General features: G+C 38.2%; 3 protein-coding genes across 21 annotated transcripts in view; 2 read left to right on the forward strand and 1 right to left on the reverse strand.

Annotated features, from left to right (window-relative positions):
* The window catches only part of Cep290 (centrosomal protein 290), an 87712-nt gene extending 69763 nt beyond the window's left edge, over nt 1-17949 (forward strand). For 4 of the 12 annotated variants that reach the window (XM_087557211.1, XM_087557215.1, XM_087557216.1 and 1 more), the window contains 11 exons: nt 610-733; nt 3183-3317; nt 5034-5120; nt 6037-6201; nt 6898-7020; nt 8101-8273; nt 11528-11669; nt 12517-12590; nt 13373-13467; nt 16261-16340; nt 17130-17495. In XM_087557211.1, the coding sequence (XP_087413337.1) occupies nt 610-733; nt 3183-3317; nt 5034-5120; nt 6037-6201; nt 6898-7020; nt 8101-8273; nt 11528-11669; nt 12517-12590; nt 13373-13467; nt 16261-16340; nt 17130-17357 (1426 nt within the window). In that variant the 3' untranslated portion in view covers nt 17358-17495. 12 annotated transcript variants of the gene reach the window in all.
* Nucleotides 16537-27056, reverse strand: Rlig1 (RNA 5'-phosphate and 3'-OH ligase 1). Of its 8 annotated transcripts, XM_087557219.1 has the most exons (8): nt 25043-26500; nt 24640-24718; nt 24110-24227; nt 22811-22906; nt 22194-22310; nt 21150-21347; nt 19694-19863; nt 16537-18056 (listed from the first exon to the last, which is right to left on the reverse strand). In XM_087557219.1, the coding sequence occupies exons 2-8, from the start codon at nt 24652-24654 to the stop codon at nt 17868-17870; spliced, it is 903 nt and encodes a 300-aa protein (XP_087413345.1). In that variant the 5' UTR covers nt 24655-24718; nt 25043-26500; the 3' UTR covers nt 16537-17867.
* Nucleotides 24746-27949, forward strand: part of Zc3h11d (zinc finger CCCH-type containing 11D) — a 37433-nt gene continuing 34229 nt past the window's right edge. The window contains exon 1 of the mRNA XM_087558607.1: nt 24746-24932. The gene's annotated coding sequence lies outside the window, so the exon portion shown is untranslated. The remainder of the gene's footprint in view (nt 24933-27949) is intronic.

Here is a 27949-nt window from a genome sequence, read left to right on the forward strand (position 1 = left end):
AAATTCAACTGTATTATTACCAATAGAAGGGATAAGTTCTTAATAAAGATATAGAGACAAGAGTGAATTTTAATGTTTTCACATTAAGTGCACATTTACTTGTTCAATGGAGAAAAAAGTCCTGAACCAGAAGGTTTCATAGATTTGTTTGTGTCAGAGCATGGTGGATCTTGTAGCTAGACTGTTAAGTTTGGACTTGACATGACAACACTTACTGAAAATGTTAGAGCCGTGTTAGAGCCATGAGCTTTTTGATAATGAAATTGATGCTATGTAGTTACTCTGTAAGCTTTTTAAAGTAGTATTTTAGTTCTTCTATATGTTTCCATAGAAGCAAATACATGTGCTTTAAAATGTAAATGTGTTTCTATAAATCAGAGCAGATTTTAATTAAATGTACATAGAAGTCTTTTTGACTGCCTGATAGTAAAAAATACTTTTTAAATATAAATTTTAATGTCCTAATTTATTTCTTGTGAACTTTGGAAGTTTGAAAATTTTTTAAGTTATAGTATTTATACATACACTACATTTTTTCTTTTCTGTATCATAACTTCATAAATTTTATGAAAAGCGAGGTTCGCATAATAGTCTGGTTGTTGTTCATAGGACCCACCAGGCTCTTCCACGAGATTCTGTTGTAGAAGACTTACACTTACAAAATAGATACCTTCAAGAAAAACTTCATACTTTAGAAAATAAACTTTCCAAGGATGCATATTCTCAGTCTTTGGTAAGTATACATCTTTTCTTTCCTTACTGTTAAAGGCATAAAAGTGACATAAGATTCTTTATCTGGAAAAAACGTTAGCGCCTCCTTATTAATGTTGACTCAGCACATTCCCTTTTACTAGCTAATGCTGACTCATTTCTCTGATCCTCTTTGATATGACAGTGGTTAATTTTAAGTCCTCAAATTTTGTTTAATCCTTCATTGCAAAAATCCATAACAGTTCCAGCTCTAGTTAGAGATGCAGAACCCTCACTTGTTAAGTAGTAGTTAGCACCTTTGCTGCATCCCCATCTCCTCTCACATGTGCTGCAGATGCCTTCCACCCATGCTATTAGTGTGCACAAGATAGAAACAGTGGTTTTCCTCAAAAATTCAGCAACAAAAAAAGTATAAGCAAAAGACACAGACGAAATGCCATATAACCATAGTCAGCACAAAAACTGGGGGAAAAAACAAATATCACTGATGACTTGTGGATCTACAGATATTCTGTGGTATTACAGAAGTGTTATAGACCTCACTGAATTAAATATGGAAGCAATACCAAATAATAAATAGAGCAAATCTAAGTCAGCCTTACACATTTTTAACCTCAATTATAAAAATTATCAGCTCAGAAAGGTAAACAATCAATAATTTTGTTAAAATGAAAACCAGAAGCATAAAAATGAGAACAAGAATAAGGCTGGTAACAGTTAGAAAAGAAAAGGGACATATAGCCAAAGATTCGTCAGAGTAGACTGCTAAGGAGGACCATGATGCTGGCACCATGCTGATGTGGTACATATGTGTTGAGGATACTGCATAGGTCCGAGAGGAAACTGATGTGTCAGTCCAGGAAAGTGCCCTCACTAAAATGGACTGCAGTCCTTTATTGCTTTAAAAGCTAAGAGTGCTTATAAAAAGCCATGTAAATACATTGTGACAATTTAACAAAGAAAGTAAGATTCATAAAAAGAAAAGAACTGATAAATAGTGTTCTAGTAATTTGGACAGTTTTTACACATATACTTAAAATCTTTCTTTTCAGAAAATTACAGGAAAAAGTTACAAATCTCTTGTATAGTAATTACATTCATAATTCAATGAGAAACATGATCAAATGCCTTCTTGGGAAATTTTCAGATATATTCTTTCCTATGTCATAGTTAATACTTTGTTATCAAATAGTCATTGATACCATTATCATTTATCAGGTCATATCTGTACTAGAGAAAGAAGAAACAAACCAAACAGAAGAAACAGATTTAGAGGTTTCCATTTCTGATGGAGATCTTAAAAATCATCCCAGATATAAAGAGTGTCAGCTTTGTAAATTGCAGGATTTGCACTGTAGTTAAGTAATCTAAGAGTAGAAAAGCCTGAATATGTGCATGGTCCATGTGAATAAGTAGGGACCTGCTTCTTACTGTGGGTTATTCCCGTCACAAAACATTGTTCTCTTTCTTGCTATTCATACATGCATATGTATCCTGTAAACAAAAAATCATACCCAGGGCTGCCTTCTTTTTTGTCTTTTTATTCTGTATACAATATATTCTGTAGGCAAACCTATAGTATCTATTTATATTGCTCTTTTATTATAGTAGATATACGCAATCTCAAAATGCTTTCAAGTACATGGAAAAGATACTTAGTTAGCTACACATGCCATACCATTTTATATAGCAGAAGTAAACACCCACAGAGATTCAAGGGAAGTGTCCTGGAGCCTGTTTTCTCTGGATACTAAGGAACACTTGTCTACAGATGTCACTGAAATAGCAGGGAATCTGTTGTCTCACAGTCCTGGAATTTGAATGCCTAAAGCCAAGCGGCTGCAGCGCTGTGTTGTTGCCTTCTGAAGCTGAGAGGAAGATCGGTTCTGATGCTCGCCACTCAGACGACCATCTCTTCACAGTTAGTCTAAGAAGACGTGCTCGTATTTCTTTACTCAGATGAAGGATGGTGTGAAGTCTCTGAAGATTATCATCTTGCAATGCGTATATCTCTGTCCACATCCCTTCATTTCCTCCTCTCATAGGAACTGATCTTCCTGGGTCAGGGTTGACCCTAATGACCTCCTTTTATCTTGATTATTTCTGTAAAGCAAAGGAGATCACATCTGAGATGCAGAGAGTTAGAGACAAGTTCAGCCCTCACAATTTGATAACCTTTATTTTAGACGATCAAAACCAAGATAGGATATTTAAAACATGGGAGTGTCTGTGAAGTCATTGTATATATAGATTTTTAAGCCATATTTGACTTTGCTTTCTGTTTTAATTTTTAATAATTATCTTTCTGAAAGTTTTATAATGTGTCTTAACTTGGTTTTGAATCTACATAATACTTGCAATTTTCTCCCCACATTCCTTTTAGAAATTTCACTTTTGACAACGTTGCCTTATTCAGCATGCCTTTGTGGCTTTTATTAAATAATGAACATATTCTAAATTTTATTTTCCAGACTTCAGAAATAGAATCAGATGATCATTGTCAAAAAGAACAAGAGCTTCAGAGGGAAAATTTGAAATTGTCATCTGAAAATATTGAACTGAAATTTCAACTGGAACAAGCAAAGAAAGACTTGCCGAGACTAAAGGTAGACTTAACTTTCTTATAATGCCTGAATTCACCTAATTCACCACACCCTTATATTTATATTACTTTCTGAAATGCATATATGGAAGATACCTTTGTGATGTTATATCCATTTCCTGGTTTAAGAGTTAATATCTACTTCATGTCAGACATACTTTTAGGTGCTAGAGAAGGCAGTCAATTAAAGTCCAAATACTAATGAAACTTATCTTCCGATGAGGAAGACTGCCAACCACAAGCAAACAGGTTAGTATGTAATAGTTTAGCTGACGCAAAATGCTATGGGCAAAGAGGAAGCCCTATTAGGAAAAAAGGGAGGAGGGGAGGTCTGGTTTAGAATCATGAGAGGGTTTACATAGAAGAACTAGTGGACGAATAGGATGTGGGTCACCCTGACACTGAGAATTCCAGAGAAGTATCAATTCCATGTGTTCCAAGCTAAGAAGATTATTTCTTATATTCTGTGAGTAATTGTAATAACTGGAATCTTTAGAAATATTACTTCTGATGTTAATAATTTCTTCTGTCTTTGACTCTCTGTATCTTATCCTATTCTAGTGACAGGTTTCCTCCTTGCTAGCTAATTCTTTCAGACTTATTTTGTAATAAAAAGCATTAGCATTCTGTCATTTCCACTGGTGGGGATACACTTACGCTTCTCCTTGTGATTTATGAGCTTGGTAGTAAGCCAGTGCAGGGTCTCCAGTTCTTTTTCTGTCCGCCAGAAAAATAAGTATCTATATATGTGCATTATGGGACAGGAAAATCAGAGTGAGAAGCCTAATTTTCGTAGTGTTATTAAGACGGTAGTTTGGAAAATAGTTATTATGTTTGTATGCATAATACTCTTTACCTAACATTTTGCATTAGAGTTTCTATTGATATCTTTTTTAGTGATATTTTCTTGATTTACATTTCAAATGTTATCCCCTTCCGGTTTCCCCTCCTGAAACCTCCTATTCCATTCCCCCACCCTCTGCCTCCATGAGAGTGCTCCCCTCCCAACCCTGGCATTCCCCTACACTGGGACATCAAGCCTTCACAGGACCAAGGGCCTCCCTTTGGTGCCCAACAAGAACATCCTCTTCTACATATGCAGCTGGAGACATGGGTCTGTCTATGTGTACTCATTGGATGGTGGTTTAGTCCCTGGGAGCTCTGGGGTATCTAGTTGGTTGATATTGTGTTCTACCTATGGGGTTACAAAACCCTTAAACATCTTGACCAAAAACAACTTGGAGAAAAAAGGACTTATTTCATTTTAGACTTTGACATCACAGCCCTTCAAGGCTTATCAGGGCAGGGACCTGGCGGCAGGAGCTAATGCAGAGACCAAGCAGGAAAGCAATTTACAGATTTGCTTTGCAGGGCTTTCTCAGCCTGCTTTCTTATACAGCTCAGGACCACCAGCCCAAGGATGCCACCAGCCACAGTGAGTGGAGACTTCCACATCAATCTATAATCACAGAAAGAATCACAGGCCTGTACCCTGATAATATGGAGGTGTTTTTCTCAACTGAGGTTCCTTCTCCAAGGTTCCTCTAGCTTGTGTCAAGCTGACAAAAATCTAGCACACATTCTATATAAAATTTTCTTTCGTTTAAAGACAATTGTTTGGTTCTGTAGTTGAGTTTTTAATTTAGATAATTTTTGCTCTCTTTTTCAGGAGCTATCATATGGTTAGAACAGATTGCTATTATTTTCTTTTATCTTTTAGAATCAAGTAAGAGATTTGAAGGAAATGTGTGAAATTCTTAAGAAAGGGAAAATGGAACTTGAACGGAAGCTTGGTCAGGTCAGAGGGGTGAGTAAATGTCCTTAAGCTAGTGCCAAAAGTCTAAGCCTCTACCGATTTTGTTTTACGTTTATAAATTGAAGCACTCATGATGCAAAAATCTGTTCAGGTAAGAATAATGTGACGTACACAATGCAGTCTCTGGAAATACCGAGAGTAGCAATAGAAAGTACCTGAACCAACACTGACGGTTCACATTCGTTTCAAAGTAAAAATATGAAAATGTATATGTATTATAAATATGCTTATAAGATTATCTTTTTTAAAAGAAAAAAATGATATATGTGTTACCTAAACTAAACACATAGTTTCATTTCTGTGATTGTTTTTTTTTTGTGTGTCAGGAAAATGTTTGTGTGATGGAGCAGTGGTTCTCAGCCTTCCTAATGGTATAACTCTGTAATTCAGTCTTTTATGTTGTGGTAACTCTCAGCAATAAGGTTATTTCCATTGCTACTTTACAACTGTAATTTTGCTACTGTTATGAATTGTAATATAAATATCTGTGTTTTCTGATGGTCGTAGGTGAACCCTCTGGAAGTGTTCTCTGACCCCCAGAGGGGTCTAGACCCAAAGCCATCTGCAACCTCTGTACTAGATGACTACTAAATAGAGTATTTTGATTTATCTACTAAGATCACACATCATAGAGTGTGTAAGCCATTACTAAGTATATGATTTAAGGAATATCAAATGCATTTAAACTGTGGTTTTCATTTATGGAGAGTGAAACCATAATTACTATCTCATATTACTTTAAAAATGTAATATTAGAATCCAGTATTAGCAATTATTAAAGAAGAGTGCAAAATTAGACCTGTTTTGGTATAGTACATCATAATCTCTAAGATGATACTTTTAAAATTATGGTTTTTTTTTTTGGTTTTTTTTTTTTTTTTTTTTTTTTTTTTTTTTTTTTGTGTAGTCTGGTAGAAGTGGGAAGACAATCCCAGAGCTAGAAAAAACTATTGGGTTAATGAAGAAAGTTGTTGAAAAAGTCCAAAGAGAAAACGAACAATTGAAAAAGGCATCAGGACTACTGACTAGTGAAAAAATGGCTACTCTTGAGGAAGAAAATGGAAAATTAAAGGTAATTTTATATGAATGTTTTACTATTTTAATTCCCATTAATTTTAAGGGAATTATTAAGTATGCTCACAGTCCACTGAATATCCTCACTGGATGGAGTTTTATTTTCCAGAGTCAACAAGATTTATTGGCAGGAAATCTAAAGGTAGCTACAGAGTGGGTCTGTTTCATCTCTACTGTTTCTGAACCACTGTTCCTTTCTGTGATAGAGTAATAATGTGTGTTTATTTTAGATTTGATTTGTTAAGTAGGGATTCTGGGGGGTTCCTGTATTTCCTTTTCATTTTAAAACTCATTTTAATGAATAGCCAAGTCTGAATAGGAACTTTGGTTATAAATTGCAAGTTTGGGGGAGTTTTTAATTGTACTCAAGTCAAATGAGGTTTCTAAAACTGTCTACCTTGAACTAAGTTTTATGAGTTTAAATAATAATCTTTATTCTTACATTTAGAAGAATTAAAACAGAACTGCTTCATTTACTCATTTTCCTCTGCTCTCCATCCCCTCCCGCGCCTCCCTACCTTACTTCTGCTAAATGTATCCCTCCTTTTCTTTATTAGTTACATATAAAATGCATAAAACATAGTGATCACGTGCTGCGTCCATTAAATCAATTGCTTGTGTATATGACTTCATAGAAACAATCATCTTTCTTGATATTTTAATTTTGATAACACGTTGCTCTAACAATTACTAGGCTGAATTAGAAAAGCTGAAAGCTCACTTTGGACGTCAGTTGAGCATGCAGTTTGAATCTAAGAGCAAAGGGACTGAGAGAATTATGGCCGAAAATGAGCGGCTTCGGAAAGAACTTAAGAAAGTAAGATGATTATGACTTAGTACATTTATTTTCATTAACTGACATATCCTGTCAAAATAAAAACTGGTAGATCTTTGACACCAGTTTCTATTCACAGTACATATTAGGAGAAGTTATGAATTGTACTTTGATCAAGAGATACATTTATGTGAAAATTTAGAGCTAGGGTGGTTTATGTTCTTAGTTCTTGTATTTATTGGGAATTGTTCTAAGTTGTATGATATCTTTCTTTTCCTCAGAGTCCTCCTATATGAAATGGGAGTAGTAAATATACCTATCTCTAGCTGGCTATGGAATTGAACGTCTGTTATTCCAGTACTCAGGTGAAAGAAGGAGAGACCAACGTAGGCTACACAGAGAACCCGTTTCACAAAAGAAATATATATGCATATTATATGTTTCACAGGGCTGTTGAGAAATTTAAATGAGTTAATATTTATGCATATAACTTAGAAGAATGCCCAATTTGTAGAGCAAAGAACATAACCATTTTGTTAATAAGATTCCTTCCTATTTAAATAATATAATATTTCCTTACTCCTGACAAATAGGTATAATTTTTAACATACGTTGCCTAGTGAATGAATTGAAATTATAATCCTTAAAACTTTTAGCAGTAACTCATTGTACTGTGAAGTCAGAGCTGTACTCTCTTGAATCCTAATGTTTATTACTGGAAATAATCTATCACTTACATGGTGCTTGTGTTAATAGCTGGGGATCCTCCAAGTATTACAGAGTCCAAACAAAGCGTCTTTTAAGGTGTAACAAGATTAACTGTCTCATTATTCTGAACATTTTCATGAGAAACAAATGACAAATTTAGAGTATCCAATGGATACTTTAGATAATAAATACTTCTACACACATTTCTGTGCCTCATTTAATTGATCTTTTGTGCTCATTTCTATGAGTAGATTGCTGTTTTAGATGAAAAAAACATTTTTGCAGTTTTAAAACAACATAGCATCAGCTTGTTTTATGATTTCCAACCTATAGTGGTGATTTGAATACCTGACATCTATGAGAACAGTATCATGTTTTGTCATAATTTACTAATTAATAAGCCTTTACTGATAGGAAATGCAAGCTTCTGAGAAACTGCGCATAGCTAAGAACAACTTAGAGCTGGTGAATGACAAGATGGCGGGTCAACTAGAAGAGACTGGGAAGAGATTGCAGTTTGCAGAAAGTAGAGGTCCACAGCTGGAAGGTGCTGACAGCCAGAGCTGGAAGTCAATTGTGGTTTCAAGGTAGGATCAGATAGTTTCAAATTTGGTCAGGTTTAATCAGTTCTAACTGCACCATCAATACTTCAGAGATCACCATATGCCGAACAGCCTAGTGTGCTACTGATGGTTCATCAGTTTGGCTATCAGTGTCTTTATGTTCTGCACAGTCATTACCAAACTCAGCTTCTTCCTTAGCTAGTTTGTGAGCTAGTTTGATTGGCAGACTACAGAAGAGAGCAGACCTGCGGTTGGGCTAGTTACCTGGAGCTAGATGTACATCATGAAGTTGCTGCTGACCTTGGGCTGGGGCTGATGCTGCCCAGCTCTCCTAGATGCTGTTTCTGAAGTTTCAACGTCAGATTCTTGATTGGAGTCATTTATTTCCAATGCAGATATGTCCTAAGCAATTGGACATTTTATACTGCATGTGGAATGAGCTGCACTGCCTTTATTTGTATACTGGGAACCTTTCTTTACAGAGTACAGTAGATGAATACAGCAGCTATGTGAGTGTCTTATTGGCCTCTACTTTCTGATTCATTTTCTCCCATCCTTCAGATACTTTCTATAAGCATATTGGATTTGTGTCTATGGCACTAACTGTTGTCTTTGTGAAAGCTACCTTTGTTTCACTGTTTTTGCACAGTTCCTTACGTTTCTGCAATTCCTCTTGGATCTGCTTGTAGGCCATATTTGCCCTATTTGGATTGACATGGTAGGAAATAACGTGACACCCAGTATCATGCCAACAAAGAGTGAACCATAGCACTTAGAGACCCCTGGTTCCACTGTGGACCTTGTATTGCTTTTGCCTCATCAGCCAAATTTAAGGAGAAAAGAAAAAGCTAAGTAAGCATAATTGAGAGTACTCAGAGATGGCTGTTATCCTGGAGAAGAATCCTTTCTTCTTTCCTACCCTAGACTACAGTAGTCAGAGGCCAGACTCTTCCCTATAGCTCTCACTTTCCCATCTACAGACTGGAAACAAGGCTTCTGTCAGAATGCTTACATAAGGATGGAAGGATCAAGTGTAACTGTGAAGGGAAAACAAGGTGTTGAGTGACTTTGAGATTTACTTCATTCACAAATATTCACTCAACATCTGCTATTGCCACACTGTGTGCTTCGGGGTCTTCCTAAAAAGTCCAGCTTACTTTGGTTTCTTCAAAGGCCAGTTTCCATCTGTTAGGAAGACTTGCTTTTCACTGTGATATTACATAGATGATATCCCTTTGTGGGTCAAGATATTTTGAACTGTGGAGTTGATAGACCCTGCCCTTATTTTTCTATTGCTCTGTGAGCTAACAAAAAATGATCATTTACTGGGATGAAGACAGTATTCAGCTTCAATACAGTTGTGGGTTGATAACACTATTTAGCCTTCATTGAAGATAAGTTTCCGTGTTAAATCACTTGAGTTCTTACTTGGACAACTGCACATAGTAAATATAAGTCCAACTGGTTTTCAAGGCAGTCTTGCTGTGTATCCCAAGTTAATCTCAGACTTTTCCATGGCCTTCCAAGTGCCCCACTTATATTTACCTCTAGGAGTGTTGTGTTTCATTTAAAAGAGAAAGAGCCAAAGATGTGTTTGATAGAGACACAGTATAGTGAGGTGGAAGGGGATGCCTTTGAGGGCCCATGCTAAGGCATCCCTTCCCCCTGAGGTACCAGGACACAGGAAAGATATAGTATAAAATAGTTTATTTAGGGAATGGGAAGAGAGAGACATAGAGAGAAGGAGAGGGAGAGAGGGAGTAGAGGGAGAGAGGGAGGAGAGAGAGAACAGGGAGAGAGAGAGACAGAGACAGAGAGAGATAGAGAGATAGAGACAGAAAGAGAGAGACATAGAGAACCACCAGCCAGGAACATGTGGAGTGAAGTGAGGAGGGGGAGGGGAGAGAGAGGCAGAAAGGGGTTTGGGAGAGAAAGACAGAGAGTAAGAGAGCAAGGAGGGGCAGACAGGCCCTTTAATAGTAAGCCAGGCATACTTGGCTGTTGCCAGGTGACTGGGGTAAAGCCTAGAAGGAATGCTAATGAAGAGCCAGGTTAGTATATGGGCTAGCTAGGTGGGGTAATAGGAGGCCTTTAGGTGGCTTGTTTAGATACTATTCTGTTACTGCGAAGAGACATCATGAACTAAGCAATTCTTATAAAAGAAAGCATGTAAATGGCGCCTTGTTTCCAGTTTCTGAGGTTTAGTTCATTTGCATCATGGCAGAGAGCATGATGGTCCTCTGGCAGGTACTCATGCATGGTGCTAGAGCAAGAACTGGGAATCAGGATGCAGATCCTGATGTGTAGGCAGCAAACAGACAAGACTGGGCCTAAAGACCTTCTCATACCTGGAAGTTCAACCCCATTGACACACTTCCACCAACAAGGCCACAACTCTAGTTCTTCCAATCCCCTCAAAGAGTTGTACAGCATTCAAATACATGAGCCCACGAAAGAGGCTTGGGGGCATGAAGGCATTCTCATTCAAACCACCCGAGTGACTTCTGAACAGAGAAATGGATGAAGTAGCCGAATGAGCTTCTGATTCTTCACAGTATAGCTTTTGGGATATCTCTGCTAGTTAGTCCTTGTCTAGTAAGCACGCTCTTCTAATCTGTGTGTAAGATCTGTCCAAATTATTTCAAAGTGTTTAGGTAATCATAACTGCCCTTTCTTATGCTGTCACTGTCAGATAGTTTTCTTTATCAATACCTTCCTTTTTAATTGATTCAGAAGGCATTATATAGTATTTTCCCTTAGAAATGTTTGAATACAGTAAACATTGCCTTCCTATAAGTATATGCCTATAAAACTACTTGGCCCAAACTTGGAAGATTTGAGTTGATTTCTTTAGGCCATTTCTTATTTCCTTACTAGTTACTAATCTGTGTTGCTTCCTACTTTCCACAGCATGCACTGCTTCTCAGTCATGCTTTTAAACTGCTTGTTCTTCCTATAGTGCCCCTTTGAGCTGTTTCTCCCTAAGCACCTCCTGGGCTAGGGAAGGGTACTGGAAGTGGGGAGAGAGCTTTGCCAAACTCAGTCCCAAACTCCGATCTTAATCTTCACGGATCACTTTAATTTTCCATTTTAATTAGCACATGTTAATTAGGCTACTTATACTTTAACATCATCTTTTAATGCTAACTACATAGCCAAAGGTTTGACTAGAATGAAGAAATTCTTTGTACTTGCCTTTCATATTTTACTGTGATTTAAGTGAACTTTTAAACTAGTGAGAGAAATTACATATAATGCCCATTACTTCATCTTTTTAGAATATATGACACCAAGATAAAAGACCTCGAAAGTGACATTGCCAAAAAGAACCAAAGTATCACCGACCTTAAACAGCTTGTAAGAGAAGCAACAGAGAGAGAACAGAAAGCCAAGAAGTACACTGAAGACCTTGAACAACAGGCACGTAATAATCTTTAAATGATAAAATGATGTGATGTAGCCACCTCAAGACCATCCCTGAATTGCCTGAAGGTGAAAAAGATGAACTTCTGACAGTGTCTCGCCTAAAAACTCACCTAGCGAATGGTACTTACTCTCACTCACTGATGGATATGTATAAGCGACAAGCTGGGTCATCACTGAGTTCACTCTCTCTGTGTCTACATCTTCATCATTAGTCATATCAGGTGTATTCTTACATCCCCAATCTTAGTACCGTTCACTGTGGACGCCATTGCCTCATACTGAGTGACTGCAGTAATTTTCTAGTTGGTCCCCGGAATACAGCTCTTTTCATAGCCTTTATCTATGTACAACTCTAACATTTTGCATCTTCTACCCATGTTAATGTTGGTTTTCCCAACATTAACCCTACCAAACTTTTGAACAACTGAAACTCATTTAAGCTTCAGATCTTTATGCCTGGTTTCTTTATCTAGAACACTAGTCAGCATGATATCCATATAGCTGACTTGTGAACTTCTATCCTTGCTTAAATTGAGGCTCTCAGAGACCCTGTACAAGCACTCTGTCCTCCCTAAATTATTTTTCTGAGAAGCCTTTCTTCCTATCGCGATGTGTCACATCTTATCACAGTATCACGACCGTTCTCCCTCAGTGAAAACATAAGGCCTCGGTAAGAAATTCCAGTTCTTCTATATGCTGTGTCCGCATTGCCTAGGGCGTGCAGTAATGAGTTGCTCTACAATTGATGACTTGAATGCATAGACCAGAACACAGTTATTTCATGCCTCCAAAAACCCAAATCTTAATACTTTTCTCTTCTAATTTTCCATTGTGCTCAAAGATTGAGATCCTCAAAAATGTTCCTGAAGGAGCTGAAACAGAGCAAGAGCTTATACAGCAGCTCCAGCTTCTTAGGTACAGACATTATGTTTGACTACTTAAATGCTTTACCACTGTGTGTCTGTGTGTGTGTGTGTGTGTGTGTGTGTGTGTGTGTGTGTGTGTGTGTGTGTGTGTGTGTGTACGCGCATGCGTACTTGTCCATGCTGCATGCGGGGGCAGGGGGTTAGGGGTCATGGGCATGCCATGTGCCGAGACGACAACTTGTAAGAATTGGTTCCCTCCTTCCAAGAATTTAAATCCGGTCATCAGCTTCAGAGCATGCATCCTTATCCACTGAACCAGCTGACCATTTATTTATTTTTTAAAAATTATTTTATATAGGCAGACTTGCTGCACTTAAAGACTAGGGTTTTCCCTGGTTGATCATTATTTCACCCTGTATCTGGAAACAGGAAGGGGGTGGGATCCCAATATTAGAATTTCCACAGTGTGATCTATTTTAAAGTTTCCTAGCAGCATAGACTTAAACCTTAGCATTCCAGAAGCAAATCTCAATGAAAGAAAAAGAAGAAATTCTATGTTTCTAGGAATTTCTGCAGTCTTTCCCTGTAAGAAAACTACTCTTGAAAATAATACCAAGACTGACAGTAAAAACTTAGGTTCTGTTATTTGGGAATTGGCATATTAAAACCTAGAGAGTAAATATTTGCCTGGACGCTCCTAGGCCATCTCTTCAGTATGTGGTAGCCAGTACACAGCCCAGGAAATGTCTGAGTGCAGTTTCCACGGCGTTATAGGAATCGCTGGCGTACACCTACTGCTTATTTTTCTAACATGCTATCGTCATACTCTAGACTAGCCAATAACCAGCTGGATAAAGAAAAAGCAGAGCTAATCCATCAGATAGAAGTTATCAAGGACCAAACTGGAGCCGAAAGTAGCACACCTGGTAATGTATTTGGTAAAACTCGTTGACTATCCCTAGTTTTGATTTAGTGCTTGTCTTGTGTTTCTGACATTGTTGTCTGTAGTCTCATACCCGACAGGAGCCTTCAGAGCTGTTCTCTCAGGCTGCGAAAGTGTTCCCAGGTATCACTTAGACTTGCTTAGACTGCTAAGTGGCCCAAGTGTTTCTCCTAGGTGTTTAAACTTTATCACAGCATGTTACCAAGCAACAGATGCTGTTGTTTGCCCTCAGTTTCTAAATAGACTTCCTTCAGTCCCTAAGAACATTTCCTTCTAAATGTTACCAATCATTGTCTTAATGTTAGTTTAGTAGTTTTAAAAAATACTTGTGTGTTTTCTATTATAAAATAAAAATGTACTTTTTATTCACTTTCTTTCCTATTCAGAACTTAGCAGTACAAAACATTCTTGTATGTGTACACACACACAGAATGCAGTTCTTAATTATTTGCACATCTGTATTTGCAAATGTAACTCCAAATCACAATATATTTATAATTCATCAAATCAACTCATGATGTTTTTGCAAAAAGGCACAGTGATGATTTTTAATAGCCTCCCATTCCCATCTCTGGGAAAATGTTAGGGCATGGCATTCTTTTAGTTTTCATATGGAGGTGCTCTAGGTTAGAGTGCTGGGCACCTGTGTACCCAGCTAGAGATTGAGTCCCAGCTCTGACACTTTTAATGAGACTTTTAATTTAGCCATACTCAGTAGCTTAAGACCACTGAGCATCTATTTTTGAAACTAAAGAAAATATGAGGATGAGTTGTTTGTAGAATCTAAGATGACAATTTGAGCATGTATATTTATGAATATATTTTCATTTCACCTAGGATCCATGGCTTGCTATTTGCTAATTTTTTTTATCAAAAACTTTTAAAACGGGAATAGATCTTATATGTATATTGAGTTTTGTGTATTTTTTCTGGATGCACACTATAATTCCAGCTGCTCTTAATGTACTACTGAGACCTTTTAAGATGTGTACACCATTCATGTCTTTAATAACTCCATAGTATGTTAGTGAATGGATACCAGTGAGCAGGTTACCTCAGGGTCCATGCTCAGCATAGTTCCAAAGCTTCTGGCATAACCACACTGAACCTCCTAACCCAATCGTGCCATCCATTATCTGATAGTGTGATAAAGTGGTGTCATGTTCTACTCTACAGGATTACACCAATCTTACATTCTGAATAATCTAGAACTATTTCATAGAGCTCCTGTAGAGTCCTGATGCCACTCTTACTAATGCGTGATATGATTTGTGCCAGGCACTATGCTAAGGGATTTACAAAACTTTCACTTTATTCTTAGAATGTCATAGGATCAGTATTGTTGTCTTTATTTTGTACTTGATAAATGATTAGTAACCCATCTGTCCTCAAGATCAGGACAACTGGGAACTGGCATAAGAAGGTCAAGCATTAATTCTATGAAAGTTCAGAACTCCTAACCATGCCATGGTTTTAACCCCTGTGCTACTGTGCTTCTTGATAACTAAAACCAATATTCATCCACCTAGAATGGACGTGTGATTGCTAGCTTGGTGTGCTCTTAACACAGTACCAGTGATCTATTAATTCTGTTGACGTTAGGAGGGTCTCTAATTTGTCTAATCCAAAGCCCTTATACTACCTATGTCTTAAGTAAAGGAAGACCAAAAGATAAGCATTTCAGAGAATACTCTGCTTCAAAATCAGTCTGTTTGGATGTCCTAATCAACATGTAAAATGAGGGCAATCAAAGAGCTTTCAGAATACATTATACATATTCCTTAAAGCAGTATCTCACCTACAGTGTGTGTGCAAGACCTCAGTGACTATGCTCAAACTAATAAAGATATGCATATTGACGGCGCATACTGGGGTACTACTCACAGTAGCCAGGGTATAAGATCAGCTACTCTGTCCATCAACAGATGCACTGATAAAATGTGATATAAAATTCTTTAATTTTTATTAAGTCATAAAAATATCTGTATGAGAATAAATGATTACAGGTCACCTTACTCAATAATATAGGTCAGTCTTAGGAATACAAATATTTTCTCTTCTCTTCATCTGTAGAATTGAGATTTACATGAGATAGGACATGAAAATACAAGGGCGACTTTTTTTGCCTCCAAAAGGAAAATGCATTGTTGTTTGATTTGAAACCTTCTTTGTCCCCTGTCTTTGAGTTATAGAGGACTCCAGTACACTTCCTGTCCTTATGAAAACTTTTTTCCCTCATTTCATCAAACTTTAGCATTAAAACAAAACTCTTTACCTTCAAAGATTGCAGTGCCATGACACTGTTATTTCTTAGCCTTTGTGCTGTGTGACAACAGCCTTTTCCTCCTGCACTCCTTCATCTATGCCACACACAGTCTTAGAAATTTGGCATATAGTGTAAAACAGTTATATACGGTAGCCAAAGGTATTTGGTGTGAAGGTATAAATGGCCAGCTTGCCATTTTAGTTCTTTGCCTATACAAGTACTTAACAAATTTACTGGTTGCACGATTTTCTCTCAAAAACAAGAATTTCTCTCATATAAAAAAGAATAACCCACATTTCTGATGCCTAGCAGCTACCCCTCTTGCTTGTTGTCTTGTGACCATAGCTACTAGTGGGAGCAGTTTCCATGAGAAGTCTGCACACCATACAGGGCCAGATCATGGCAGACTGTAGGTTTCATGTTTCCTGATTATTCTGAAACAAATCCTCTATCTTTAACTGACTCATAGTCAAGATAAACATGTCATAATTTTCATGGCTATTCTGGCAGATTCTGATCAACTGAAGAAAAAGATAAATGACCTGGAGACACACCTCAGAAAGTCAGAGCCAGAAAAGCAACATTTGAAGGTAATTCTTCTCTGTATCTAACTTTAGTATGCTCAGCGTTTTGTGAAATCAGCTTGAGGAAACAATTTTTATGATCACCATCTTTAAGTATGTGCCTAAAAATCCATGGATTTATTTTACATTTACTTTATTATTATTGGACTCATGACAACTTTTTATTAAACAACTGGCAACAGCAAAAAATCAGACAAACAGAGAGGATTAGAGAATAAATTTATTTTTAAATTGTAACCAATGCAACCCTCTTAGGGTTTTTTTTTTTTTTTTTTTTTTAACTGTTTTCTTAATTTGTGGGTCATGGTGGAAAAGGTGTTTTTTAAGCACCTTGAAATTATTTTCAGGGATCTTTACCTTAAATCATTTCTGTCCTCCCCCTTAAGACTCCAGAAACACAATGGCTAGAAGTGAGCCCTGGCTGCTCACCGCTGTTAGTGTAAACACCGCTCACATCACTCTCCTTCACCAGGTACTCAACTCTTACAAGTCCCAGAGTTTCCGTGATCATCAATATTAGATAGAAAGGTAAAAAATCAGAACATTAAAAATATTGAAAAATCTTAAATGTTGTAAAAAGCAAAATCCTTTTAGCTTGCCTGAGAATATCTGAGGCAGTTTAAAGATCCAATCTTAAAATTAAGCCAAAGATGGCAGCTTATACATTATGCACATGGTACAATGGAACCTTGAACGGTAAAATATAAAGAAAAATATTTAAGATTTTGAGTTTTCGTGTTTACAATCAAATTTAAATTTCAAACCAAAAACATGTATCCTGTATGTAACTTTTAGGAGGAAATTAAAAAGCTGAAAAAAGAACTGGAAAATTTTGACCCTTCATTCTTTGAAGAAATTGAAGACCTGAAGTACAATTATAAGGAAGAAGTGAAGAAAAATATTCTCTTAGAAGAGAAGTTAAACAAACTTTCTGAACAATTTGGATTTGAATTGCCTAGCCCACTTGCTGCTTCTGAACAACGGGAAGATGGAGAAAGTCCTAATGGCGTCCCGATTTATTAATGGCCTCATTTAAAACTGTAGATTTAAAACTACTGATGACATAGAAGTTTCAGCTGGAAATCAGTCTCTGACCTACAGAATTTACCTCTCAAAATACTGTATTATTTTGCTTAAAAATAAAATCATATTTAGTTTTAACTTGTTAGAAAAGTATATTTTTGAAGACCTCAATAATTTATGACTATATAGTATATAATGAGCTACGACAAAAATTTATGACTATATAGTATATAATGAGCTATGATAAATATTTCCTATTTTCATATTTTAAATTCTCTAAAAGCATAAAGGTAAGCTTATAACAATCTTACTATTTAAAATTGATTATTTTATACTTATTTTTGTGTTAAGTTATTCAAACCTAACGATGATTTCTATAAATACATAGAAACATGTTTAGAAGTTGACATGTGTTTTGCCAAGCAGCTAGGAAAAATAAATTGACCTGTGTAAACATGGCAAACCTGTCCCAATAAAAAAATCACAATAGTCCCAACTATTATTTCTATTTTATATATCAAGGGTTATATCTTTGAGCCTATCAAATTTCTGCTTATCTATTTTTGAAAACTTATTAAACAAAGACTGGTGATCAAAAGCACAGTCATATTTGTCCAGGTTCATGTTAATAATAACTGGTTTGGAGTTCATGTAGGTATCCGGAAGTGGCCAGCATAAACCAAGATGGTGGCGGTGGACCTGTAAGGAGAAAAAAAATGGTGGTATTAACTTTAGTCCGTAAATTACATCGTAACTTGCTTGTCTGTAAATTACATTGTAGCTTACTTGTAAATACTTATTTCGGGTGTCTGCTACCTACCAGGTACAATGTAAGGGTCCACCTTTTCTTACTTATTTTAATTAAATGTCATAGCTATCATTAAATGTCAGTGCTGTCTGCCTTCCCCATTCGAATCTGAGCTTCCTGAAGGCAGAGCAGTTGCTTTGTTAACTCTGCTAATTCCTGAAAATGACTAACAAAATCAGGAGCTGCTTCCTAAACATTTAATGAGTAGAGTCTGTTGGTGACTACAGAAAAGAAAGAAAGAAAAATGTGAGCCAGACATGTCTGTCACCAAAGGGAATATTCGTGGTAGACTGACTGGTAGGGCAGTCTGGATCACAGCTGGCTGGGACACTGTCAGATAGCTGTTTCCTCCACATGAAAACGTGCCCTCTAGATGGAGCCCCTTTAAGACCCAGAAAGTAAACAAACTTCACAAGTCTCAGGAAGGTCCCTAAAACTGTCAAGATTCCCAAAACTTTCTGCAAGGTTACAATTGCTGGAGAGAAGATTCTCCTCCCACCACAGCAGCTGGGAGCTGCCTGCAAAATGTGTGGGGAGTCCCCAGGATACTGCTTTGTGTCGTCACTCAAGCGGGGAGAGCTCCTGACTGACTGATCCTGCAGCCTTTGGTCCTCCGTGCTGGGAAGTAGCTCCTTACCCATATTCCTGTAAGTAACCCCAACGATGTCCCTGGTTCACTACGGGGTCTGTCCTCAGTACTTTATCCATGGTAAGTGGGCATCTGTTCCTACCTCCCTAGAACTAGACAGTCACACAAGCAGACAGCGTGTGTTTGCCCAGATGGCAATGGGAGCCAGTGATGGGAAGTTGAGAAGGGCTGTGTCACGGCAAGTCTCGCCGTCCCTCAACAGCATTTTGCAGGAAGTAATGAGTCAGTTGTGAAGAATGTGCAGAAATGAAAGATGAGTGCTTTAGGGGGCAATAGAGTAATTCAAGCCACTGATTTGCATACTAGCCTAAATTAAAACGAGCACCTAGTTGAATATAAAACAGATTCAATGATGAGAGCTTTAAAGAACTGGTGGCCAGATGTCTGAAGTAATGGCAAGAGGACTTAAACAGTGAACAGCGGCTTCTAATTTCAGTGAGTAATGTGGAGATGGGAGTGCAAAGACTCAGATTTGAACATTATGAATTTCATATGCCAGTGAGAAATCAGACAAGTCCAGGGGACAGGGCACAAAGGGGTAAGGTAATTCATTCTGTGTAAGCTGCCACTGGGCACTTTTCTACTCAACAAATTCTCTAATAAGTTAGTTGGGGAAGTGCTGAATTACACTAGGCACAGCATGGATGAGAGAACACAATGTGCACGAGTTCCCAGGAGGGAATGTGCTATCACTTTACCTCGGAAGAACATCCGGTATAGAAGTGCCTGGCTGAACATCTCCATCAGGACGAAGTCAGCCTGACACTACCCATAAACTTGACTGACAGCATATGAAACGAGGGAAACACTAACTGCATGCCAGAATCTGAGGGTCATCTTTTTATTTTCAGAACAACTTTAAGCTGATTTTGTCATTACCTTAATTAAACAGCCGTCACCGCAATGCCACACAATCCCTTCTATTTGACCCTCTCTGCAGCCTTCAAACCAGGACAGCAGGTCATTGTGTTTCAGTGTAGGCAGGTTTCTGACCTGGAATGCCCCATGTGGTGTAAGAAAATGTAATGGGTATTTCTTGCTTCCTAGCCCTGAATGGTAAAAATTTCAAAAACAAACAAACAAAAACACTTTCAGTCATATTCTTTTCAGAAAGAGTGAGAAAATGTATCTTGCCAAGTGTATAAATAACTAAACATTTAGGAATAGTGCTAACAGAAAGTGTGGTTTTCTGTAGAGAATAATCCCAAGTGCAGTAAGTCCTTTTGTCACTCAAATGTACTTCTTCCATAAGCTCGAAATTCCACTTTCATGTATTATCTGCACTGGGCGTTGGGGCACTGGCCTGCGGACCAAGTCCAGACAGACACCTATGGTAAGTAGCTTCACTGGAATGTAAGTACTACTGATAGCCATTTCAGATATGGCTAATAAAGCTTAAAATATTGGCTCTCAAACATTTTTTTACAGGAAATAATTTGCTAGCGTGTTATGTCATTAGCTACACTCTGCTTTTATTCTGTGTTTACCTAATGTCACCTTTGATCCTATATGTAAGCTTAACACCGACCACTCAAAGCCACTTAAGCTTGTGTCTGCATACACGCGTCTGTGGAGTACAGGTGTGTACATGTTTGCAGCCTGCATTATGGAGACAGTAGGTCAACACTGAATATCTTCAATTGCTTTCTACCTTATATTTTGAAAAAGGGTGTCTTGCTGAACCTGACGCTCAATGATTAGGTTATACTGCCTGCCTACGAGGCCCAGAGAGCCTCTCATTTATACGTCTCTGGCTCTTGGGCTACAGGCATGCACCACTGTGCCCAGCTTTTGATAGGGGTGTTAGGGATCCAAGCTCTGATGGACTGGGCCATTTCCCGATACCTTCAATCTGCTTCTGATCTCTCTAGAATGCTATTATAGCTTTAGTGCCTTTATTCTGCGACTCTCCTTTCAGCACTACTCCAGAGTGCCACAGATTGACTCAGTTCATTATGGCATACCTTCTGATGCTTTACACAGGGTGATGCCAATTCTTACTTTTGCCCACACTTATTAATGACCTAACAGGGAAGAGTGCATTTTTCACCCAACTAACTCACCTAAAATTTGTAAAGCAATGAAAAGCTGCATGTCAATGATTCCTTTTAATGCGCACTTGATAAAGCCATCGTAGGGAAGGATGATAGGATAAAATCAACCTTTTGCGTTAACAAATGCAAATGATTAGCCATAGATAAATTTTCCCATGAACATAAGATTTGCAGAAACGGGTGTGCCCCTAGCAAATGGACACAAATGTGTTAGTTACCTCTTCAGTGTGCTTCTCAATGTGACTCTAGGACTTCTCTGTATGATAAACACCTCCGCTTACCATATGGGTTTCCATTGATATTCGTTCCTATCAGCTCCAGAGTTTGCTCTAAAAGCTCTGACAGGGGAACAGCACTAATTTCCAAAACCCCAGGATCGTCAGGATGGTGCCTTAGTACCAGGGCAATTCCAAACTCATAGCTCACTACAGACGAGTGCCAGCAATACTGCTTGCTGTTCTTTTCTACTGGTACCCAACCTGTTAAAGGAAAAGTATCCTTAGCACATTGGTTCTGTTAAAAGATACAGACTTTTTTGTTTGTTTGTTTGTTATAAACATTCCTTCTTTTTTAGATTCCCTTATACAGACAATGAAAATCAGTGAGGAAGTTAACAGTTTCGCTGTTTTTTTTTTTTTTTTTATAATCATTTGTTTATCCTGTTGGGTAGGAACATGAATTAAAGATATTCTTCAAAAAAACTCATTTTGGTTCAGGAGCAAGTGAACACTACACTGAGGCAGCATTAAACTGTGTTCTGCTTTTAAAAGAGCTGTAGCATCTTTTCTAACTGCCTAGTACTGTCAAAACGACAACAAAGAGACACAGTCGGTGTCCCACAGGGTACACCATTTTTCTAGATAGACACAGTCAGTGTCCCACAGGGTACACCAATGTTCCAGATAGACACAGTAGGTGTCCCACAGGGTACACCATTGTTCCAGATAAACACAGTAGGTATCCCACAGGGTACACCATTATTCCAATTGAGCTCCACAGTTTATTGATTTCCTGTTTGTTGTTACTGGTTTGTACTTTTATTGCTAGATTAAGCTGCCTCAATATGGAAAACTTGCTACAAATAAACAAGTCACTCTAACAAAAATCCGATAAACTATGATTATCCTTGAGAAATATTCGAACCTAAAAGGATATCCCCTTCTATATTTTAATATAAACAGACTTTTCAATAAACTTGATTCAGAAACTGCCCTATGGCGATAAATAAACTGAAGAGCAAGGTGAAAACAAATTCCTGATTGGAACAGTTTTGTTTGTTTCTTATACTAAACACAAAACACACTTGGGAGGAGATTACGTGATACCAGGAATGTGTCCATTTTCATCAGGCACTGGCTTCCCGTTCTGTTTTTCTATTTCCTTTGCTGGTATCCAGCACTCTGGGACAGGCTTGAAGTCTTCCTCCGTGTTCCAATGAAACTCTAAAAGGAATCGTTACACTTCATGCAGTTGCATAATAAATCCATCACTCTCAGAGGTGGTAAGTCCTCTCTATTATCACTGCCATGTAACTACATCCCAACTTAGGGAACTAACACCATAAATACTCAACTTTGAATACACTACCACATACACACTACAGCTAAAGTAGCCAATAGTCTATTAGGATGTATGAGTTTAATGTGCTCACTACTTGGTACTTTATAAGTTATATATATAACTGTAGCAAGTTATATATATATATATATATATATATATATATATATATATATATATCTCAGTATAAACTGGTAATGAATGTATATATGTATTGTGTGATATAGGTCATATATATTTAATATATATAAAATGACAGTATGATATATAAGATTGTGTTTTCCAAAGATGGAAATTCAAGATGGATATACATAGAAGAACTATAGCAATAAACCACACATTTCAACTATTGAAATCTGAGAAGTTTAAAGAAAAACCCACTAACCTTTTGCATTTTCTTTTGAATGTAGAAATTTTTTAAATCTTTTGTCAGCTTGCTTGTTAGGTTTTCTATCTAGTCGCGCCCAAAGGTATGGCTGACCTAAAAATGTAGTATAAAAGGAAAAGTTGAAAGAAAACTAAGAAAAACCAACATCCTTGAAAGACAAAAGAAATTGAGTCTATGCTGCGTGGCACTAAGGTGCTATCCTAGTGTGTGAGAGATGCACTTCCTTTATTAAATAAAGAGGGTGACAAAAATGCATGGTCCTTTGATCAGAATGCTCCCTGGTCCAGTCCTCAATGAGGGAGCATAACCAGGTCAGTGTATTGACACATGCCCTAAACACTACCCTGCAGTGTGGGCTATGTATATATTAAGCATCTTTAAAATGTATATAATCCGATGTATGATATATTCCAATAGTGTAAAACACTGTACTAAGATAAGAGAGTCAGCCAGCCACAAAGGTCATTTACATGCTTACCTATAGTCAAATTAAAAGACAAAGTAGATTGGGCTAAGAGACTGGGGGAGGGGCTCTGTGGAGAGGGGAGGTGGATGAGGGCGTTCCCAGCAAGCAGTTTTAGTTCTAGAAGATGAAGTATGCTGGAGGTGAGTGGCAGTGATGGTATGACCATGTGAATCTCCTTAATGCCAGTGTTTCACACCATTTTAAAGTCCAGTCATGATGGCAAATCTTTGTGTGTACCTTAAAGTTGAAAATCAAGTTTTAAAGTGCATTCCTTGACACCAAGTAATATGTCTATCTCATCTACCTATTTTTGTTCTTGGAACTGAGAGTCAATCTCACATTCCGTTAGTAATTACAACAGCTTTCCCTAATATTAACCTTGTGAACTTTCTAAAGTATGTTCCTGATCAGAGACCTGGCCAGTGGGGATGAAAACACAGGGCACAGTACTGGGATGCTGCAATGGAAGACAAGCTTCCGACATGGACAAAGCCAGGTCCCATTACTGTGCGGCCATTCACTAACTAAATGCTCTTAGACACCACTGAGCCCGGCTGAGACTCACTCTCCCCATTACTGATACAGAAAGGCTGATGCTGATTATGCAAATGAGGGATCACGCAACACCTATTTATCAGGCTACCTGGCCCTTCATGGTATCAAGTTAGTGTTAGTCACGTGTCTTTTCTTTCCCCAGGAAAAGGAAGCATGACCACTGATTTTTTTTTACTCATCTACAACAGGTTTTCAAGAGTGGAGTCTATACCCATCTCAGATGGTACAGGATTTATACAATAGTACTTTTAGTAAACAAAATAGTTGGATTTTACCTTTGTAGTTAGTAACATAACAACATGTTCCATCCACTTTTTCTGTTGCAACCGCATTGTACACATCTGCATCTAATGCCTTTTCACTTAGCGTTTCAGTTGCCAAAACTTTAAATGGCTTAAAAGAAAAGAGAAAAAAACCTGATGTAAGATACACAGCCTCTGCCTTCACACATAGGCTCACCTGAACTGTGCTTAATTTCATCAGTTCTAAAGGTCTCTCTGCTTCCCATTCTGCAAGAAAAGTTGAAGCAATTTATTTTCTGAGGTATCCTGAATTATTTGCTTCTTTGTTTTTTGGGGCTTTGTTTGTTTGTTTTTGTTTTTAGGCCTGTGTCACTCTGGAGCCCAGACTGCCCTTGATGTCCTAACCCTTTTGCTTTTGGCTCTAGTTCTGGGACTCCCCTCCTGTCCTACCATACCAGCTCATCTACTCTTTGGTAATGGGATCACAGTGAAATTTAACTTGTACACAGACTGCTGAGTACTGACATGCTTCTCCCCACAATGAAGCCAGGAAACACACACACCTTACTCTGTGGCATCCTCAGCACAGGTTCAAGATGAACAATCCCATTCTTTGTGACTATGCATTAACTATTCTTGACACTGGGAATAGAGAAGGATGAACTGCTTAGCTTTAGTGGGCTACAACACTGAGAAGTACCAAAGAGGAGAAGGGAAAGGAGAACGGCACAGGGAGTCCTCTGATAAGGAACATCCAAGCAGATCTGATGGACAGGAAGAAAAGGCCCAGAGTCAGGACATTCTTGTATGAAGAATGCAAGTCAACACGTTTGTGTGTGCTTGGAAGGAAGTACAGGTAAAATTACATCACAGGCTTGCTTAATTCCAGATGCTGTTTGGATTCAATCCATGTAATCCCCATGCTCCAAGATTAAGTCTTAGAGTCATTAAATATGAGATATTTACATTTTTTTTCAAATCACACTTGGGTTCTTAATAGTAGTGGGAGTCCAGGAGAGAGGGCCTCTGTCTCAGGCCACATTTTCAGAAAATGAGAAAAGGTGGCTCCTATTTTAAGCTTTTAAGGCTTTCTTGCAAAGCTGAAATCCAAATGCTTGCCATAGATGTTAAAATATATAAAGGCATGAACAAGATGTGACCTTGTCATAAAGAGGTCACAAAGATGTGCATCACTAAGAACCTTTTGTCATCATTCTAGTCTTTCCTTCAATGTCTCTTCCCCTCCTGCAACATAAAACAAAACCTCCAAAACCAGCAGTTCCTAAAATTGACAATTTCTTTTAAAAAACAAAGTCAAAATGCTTCATGAATACATTCTTTTCATGGCTGATCTCAACAGCATGATAAAACAACACACTTCTCTGAGCATGTCATCTCTGGTCAGCTGTGATGAGCTTTCTCCAAGTCACAGATTTAAAAGCATCTTTCAGGACAGGGATATTACTCAACGGGAAAGCATTTGCCTAGCATGTGCAAGACTGTGGGATTTATGCTAAGTTGCTAACATGTGGATCTCCCCACTCTCTTGTATAATCGGCCAATATGGTCTACAAGGGAACAGAGATGAGTAGAAGTTGAGTAGGGGGTTTGGAACTCCTGTAAATACTCACACCAGGACCAACTATCAGGAGGTAGATTAACTTTACTTTTGGTGATTCAAAGCTTATGTTTTGGGGGACTGAGGGTAGGATGGGCAAAAGTCATTCATTGGCTGACGGTTTAGGGTACCAAAATGCCTCATTAGCAGGGGGAAGCATTTCAGGAATCTCAGGTGCTGCCTGAACAGGTTCTTACCAGAAGAGCACTATTCCTGTGATCTAATTGAGGCTGCCAGGTATGTGTGGCTTAAAATTCACAGACAAAGTCAGAGAAGACGTCCTGCTAATGAAGGAAATCTCCCATATTTCGCCGACCCCAGAGTCTATCTGGTTATCTGTGTGTTAACAGCCATTTAATCTAAAAAGACAAGAAAGGGGCCCATGAGAGAAGAAAAATGGGGCTCAAAAGATCATGGGAGAGTAATAGAGCACCAAAATGGAGAGGTAATGGGGGAGAGGGAAGCACTGCCAACTGGAGTCTGTGGGAGCTTGTGAAGTTTGCAGAAGTGGAGAAGGGACAACCCAAATTACACATGAAAATGCCACAATGTATGCTAATTAAGAAAGACCAGGGCGCCAATGGTACAGCGGTAATGTTGAAAAGTGTGGAACTCATTTCAGATGCACAAGCGGATCCTGAGTTGAGAGGTTAAGCCCTTTGCTCCATATTAAAGAATCACATTGATATAAGCTATCTATATATTCTCCTTTCACTGAAGGCTCACTATGTAAAACACGTAGCAATACGACTAGTAAGCCTTAAGATGAGAACTCAAATTAAGCAAGAAATTCCACGAGGTCTGATTTGCATGACCTAGTTAGGCTAGCTGTCAAGACTGCCCTGGGTTCCTAGCGCACAACAGGTAAACAATTCCTTCCCCTCAGACATTTGACAGTAGTTCCACATTAGACTGCATGACATCTCATTACTCCGGTGCTGTCAAGGGGAAGATTACGATGTAGATTTTCAAATCTGCCAGAACACGTTAGAGTCACCTGATCAGGGAGGGTACAGTTTAAAAAGAACTCTCTCCCACACTCCTTGCAGCCAAGAAGATACAAGAAGCTGGAGGTCAGGGAAAATGGAAACTTCACCCAAACCTCCCTGGTAAAACCTGCAGGGCTCCGGGGCAGCAGCACACGCCGCCGGGTACCTGATGCTCTCGCTTAGCTGAAGGCTCAGCTTTCACCTCCGTCACAAACACGCACGGCATCTTCCGCTGCACCGAGCCCAAGCGATTCATGGTGCCCACGCGCAACTTGTCTCCACTGAGCTGGGGCCCGGGCCGAGGAAGTCTGCAGCAACAAACAGAATCCAAACACCAGCCAGAGGATCCAAGCAGCACCGTCAAGGTCCACCCGGGAGAGAGGCGGGGACTCAATACCGGAAGCGACCGTCTAGTCGCGGTGCATTCTGGGAGTTGTAGTGCGATCGTGAGGCTACAGAGCATGCGCCTCCACGTGCGTGATTCCCTTATGTTTTGATGTCCAATTAAAAAACAAACAAAACGAACCGTTACCCGATGTTGTGTACTTGGCCAAGACTTAGTAACGAAGATGTTTTCGGGAATTAATGTTATCAGTGATGAATCACTTTAGGATGCATTTTAGCACTTTTCTACTGAAACTCTCTTACCTGTTTATTTTCTATCAAATTTAAAGAATTGGAAATCCAGAGAAGTTTAGAAAATACTTTCAGACATTTCCTAATGTTCAGACAGAAAACCTGACTTCCCAGGAAAAACATTAAAACAAGCAAACCTTATAATTAACAAAACTGGATTTGTTTGAATTAATCACCACACCGTGTATAATTTGTTTCTTGATATCCTTTCCAATGAGAGTAAAATTTAAACAAGTTCAAAAACAGAAATAACAAAAAAGCTCTGCCAAGTTTTTCTTGGGAATCCAACAAAAGACTTGAAACAGCTTCATTTGACTTACTGTCTAAAAGGACATTAGAAGGAAATAAAATTGAAGCTTGGATAAAAACTATTCTAGTAGTAGAAACCTGAGACCATAGGGAGGTTTTTGCCCTTACTATTTTGGAAAATTGGAGATACCAATTTATGTTTCTATTATTTCTTTATAATTCCAATTAATATTTCTATATTTAGTCAGCATGCATTTGACTACCTAGCATTTTACCTACTTAGCTCTTGGGGAAAAAAAAAATGAAATATCCTTGTCTCACTTGGAAGTATGTGTTTGTCAGGGGACCCTCAAAGAATACGATGTTCCTAAAAACAAGTTT

This window comes from Rattus norvegicus, chromosome 7 (assembly GCF_021556685.1).
Source record: "Rattus norvegicus strain SHRSP/BbbUtx chromosome 7, alternate assembly SHRSP_T2T, whole genome shotgun sequence".
NCBI classification, from domain to species: domain Eukaryota; kingdom Metazoa; phylum Chordata; class Mammalia; order Rodentia; family Muridae; genus Rattus; species Rattus norvegicus.

Excerpts from the sequence above, each read along its gene's own strand:
- Rlig1 (XM_087557219.1), bottom strand. Across the intron at positions 22,311-22,810 it reads TTCAAAAGAAAATGCAAAAG|AGTTTCATTGGAACACGGAG; the intron begins GTTAGTGGGTTT and ends GATTCCTTTTAG. Across the intron at positions 18,057-19,693 it reads GTGACGGCTGTTTAATTAAG|GTCCACCGCCACCATCTTGG; the intron begins GTAATGACAAAA and ends TTCTCCTTACAG.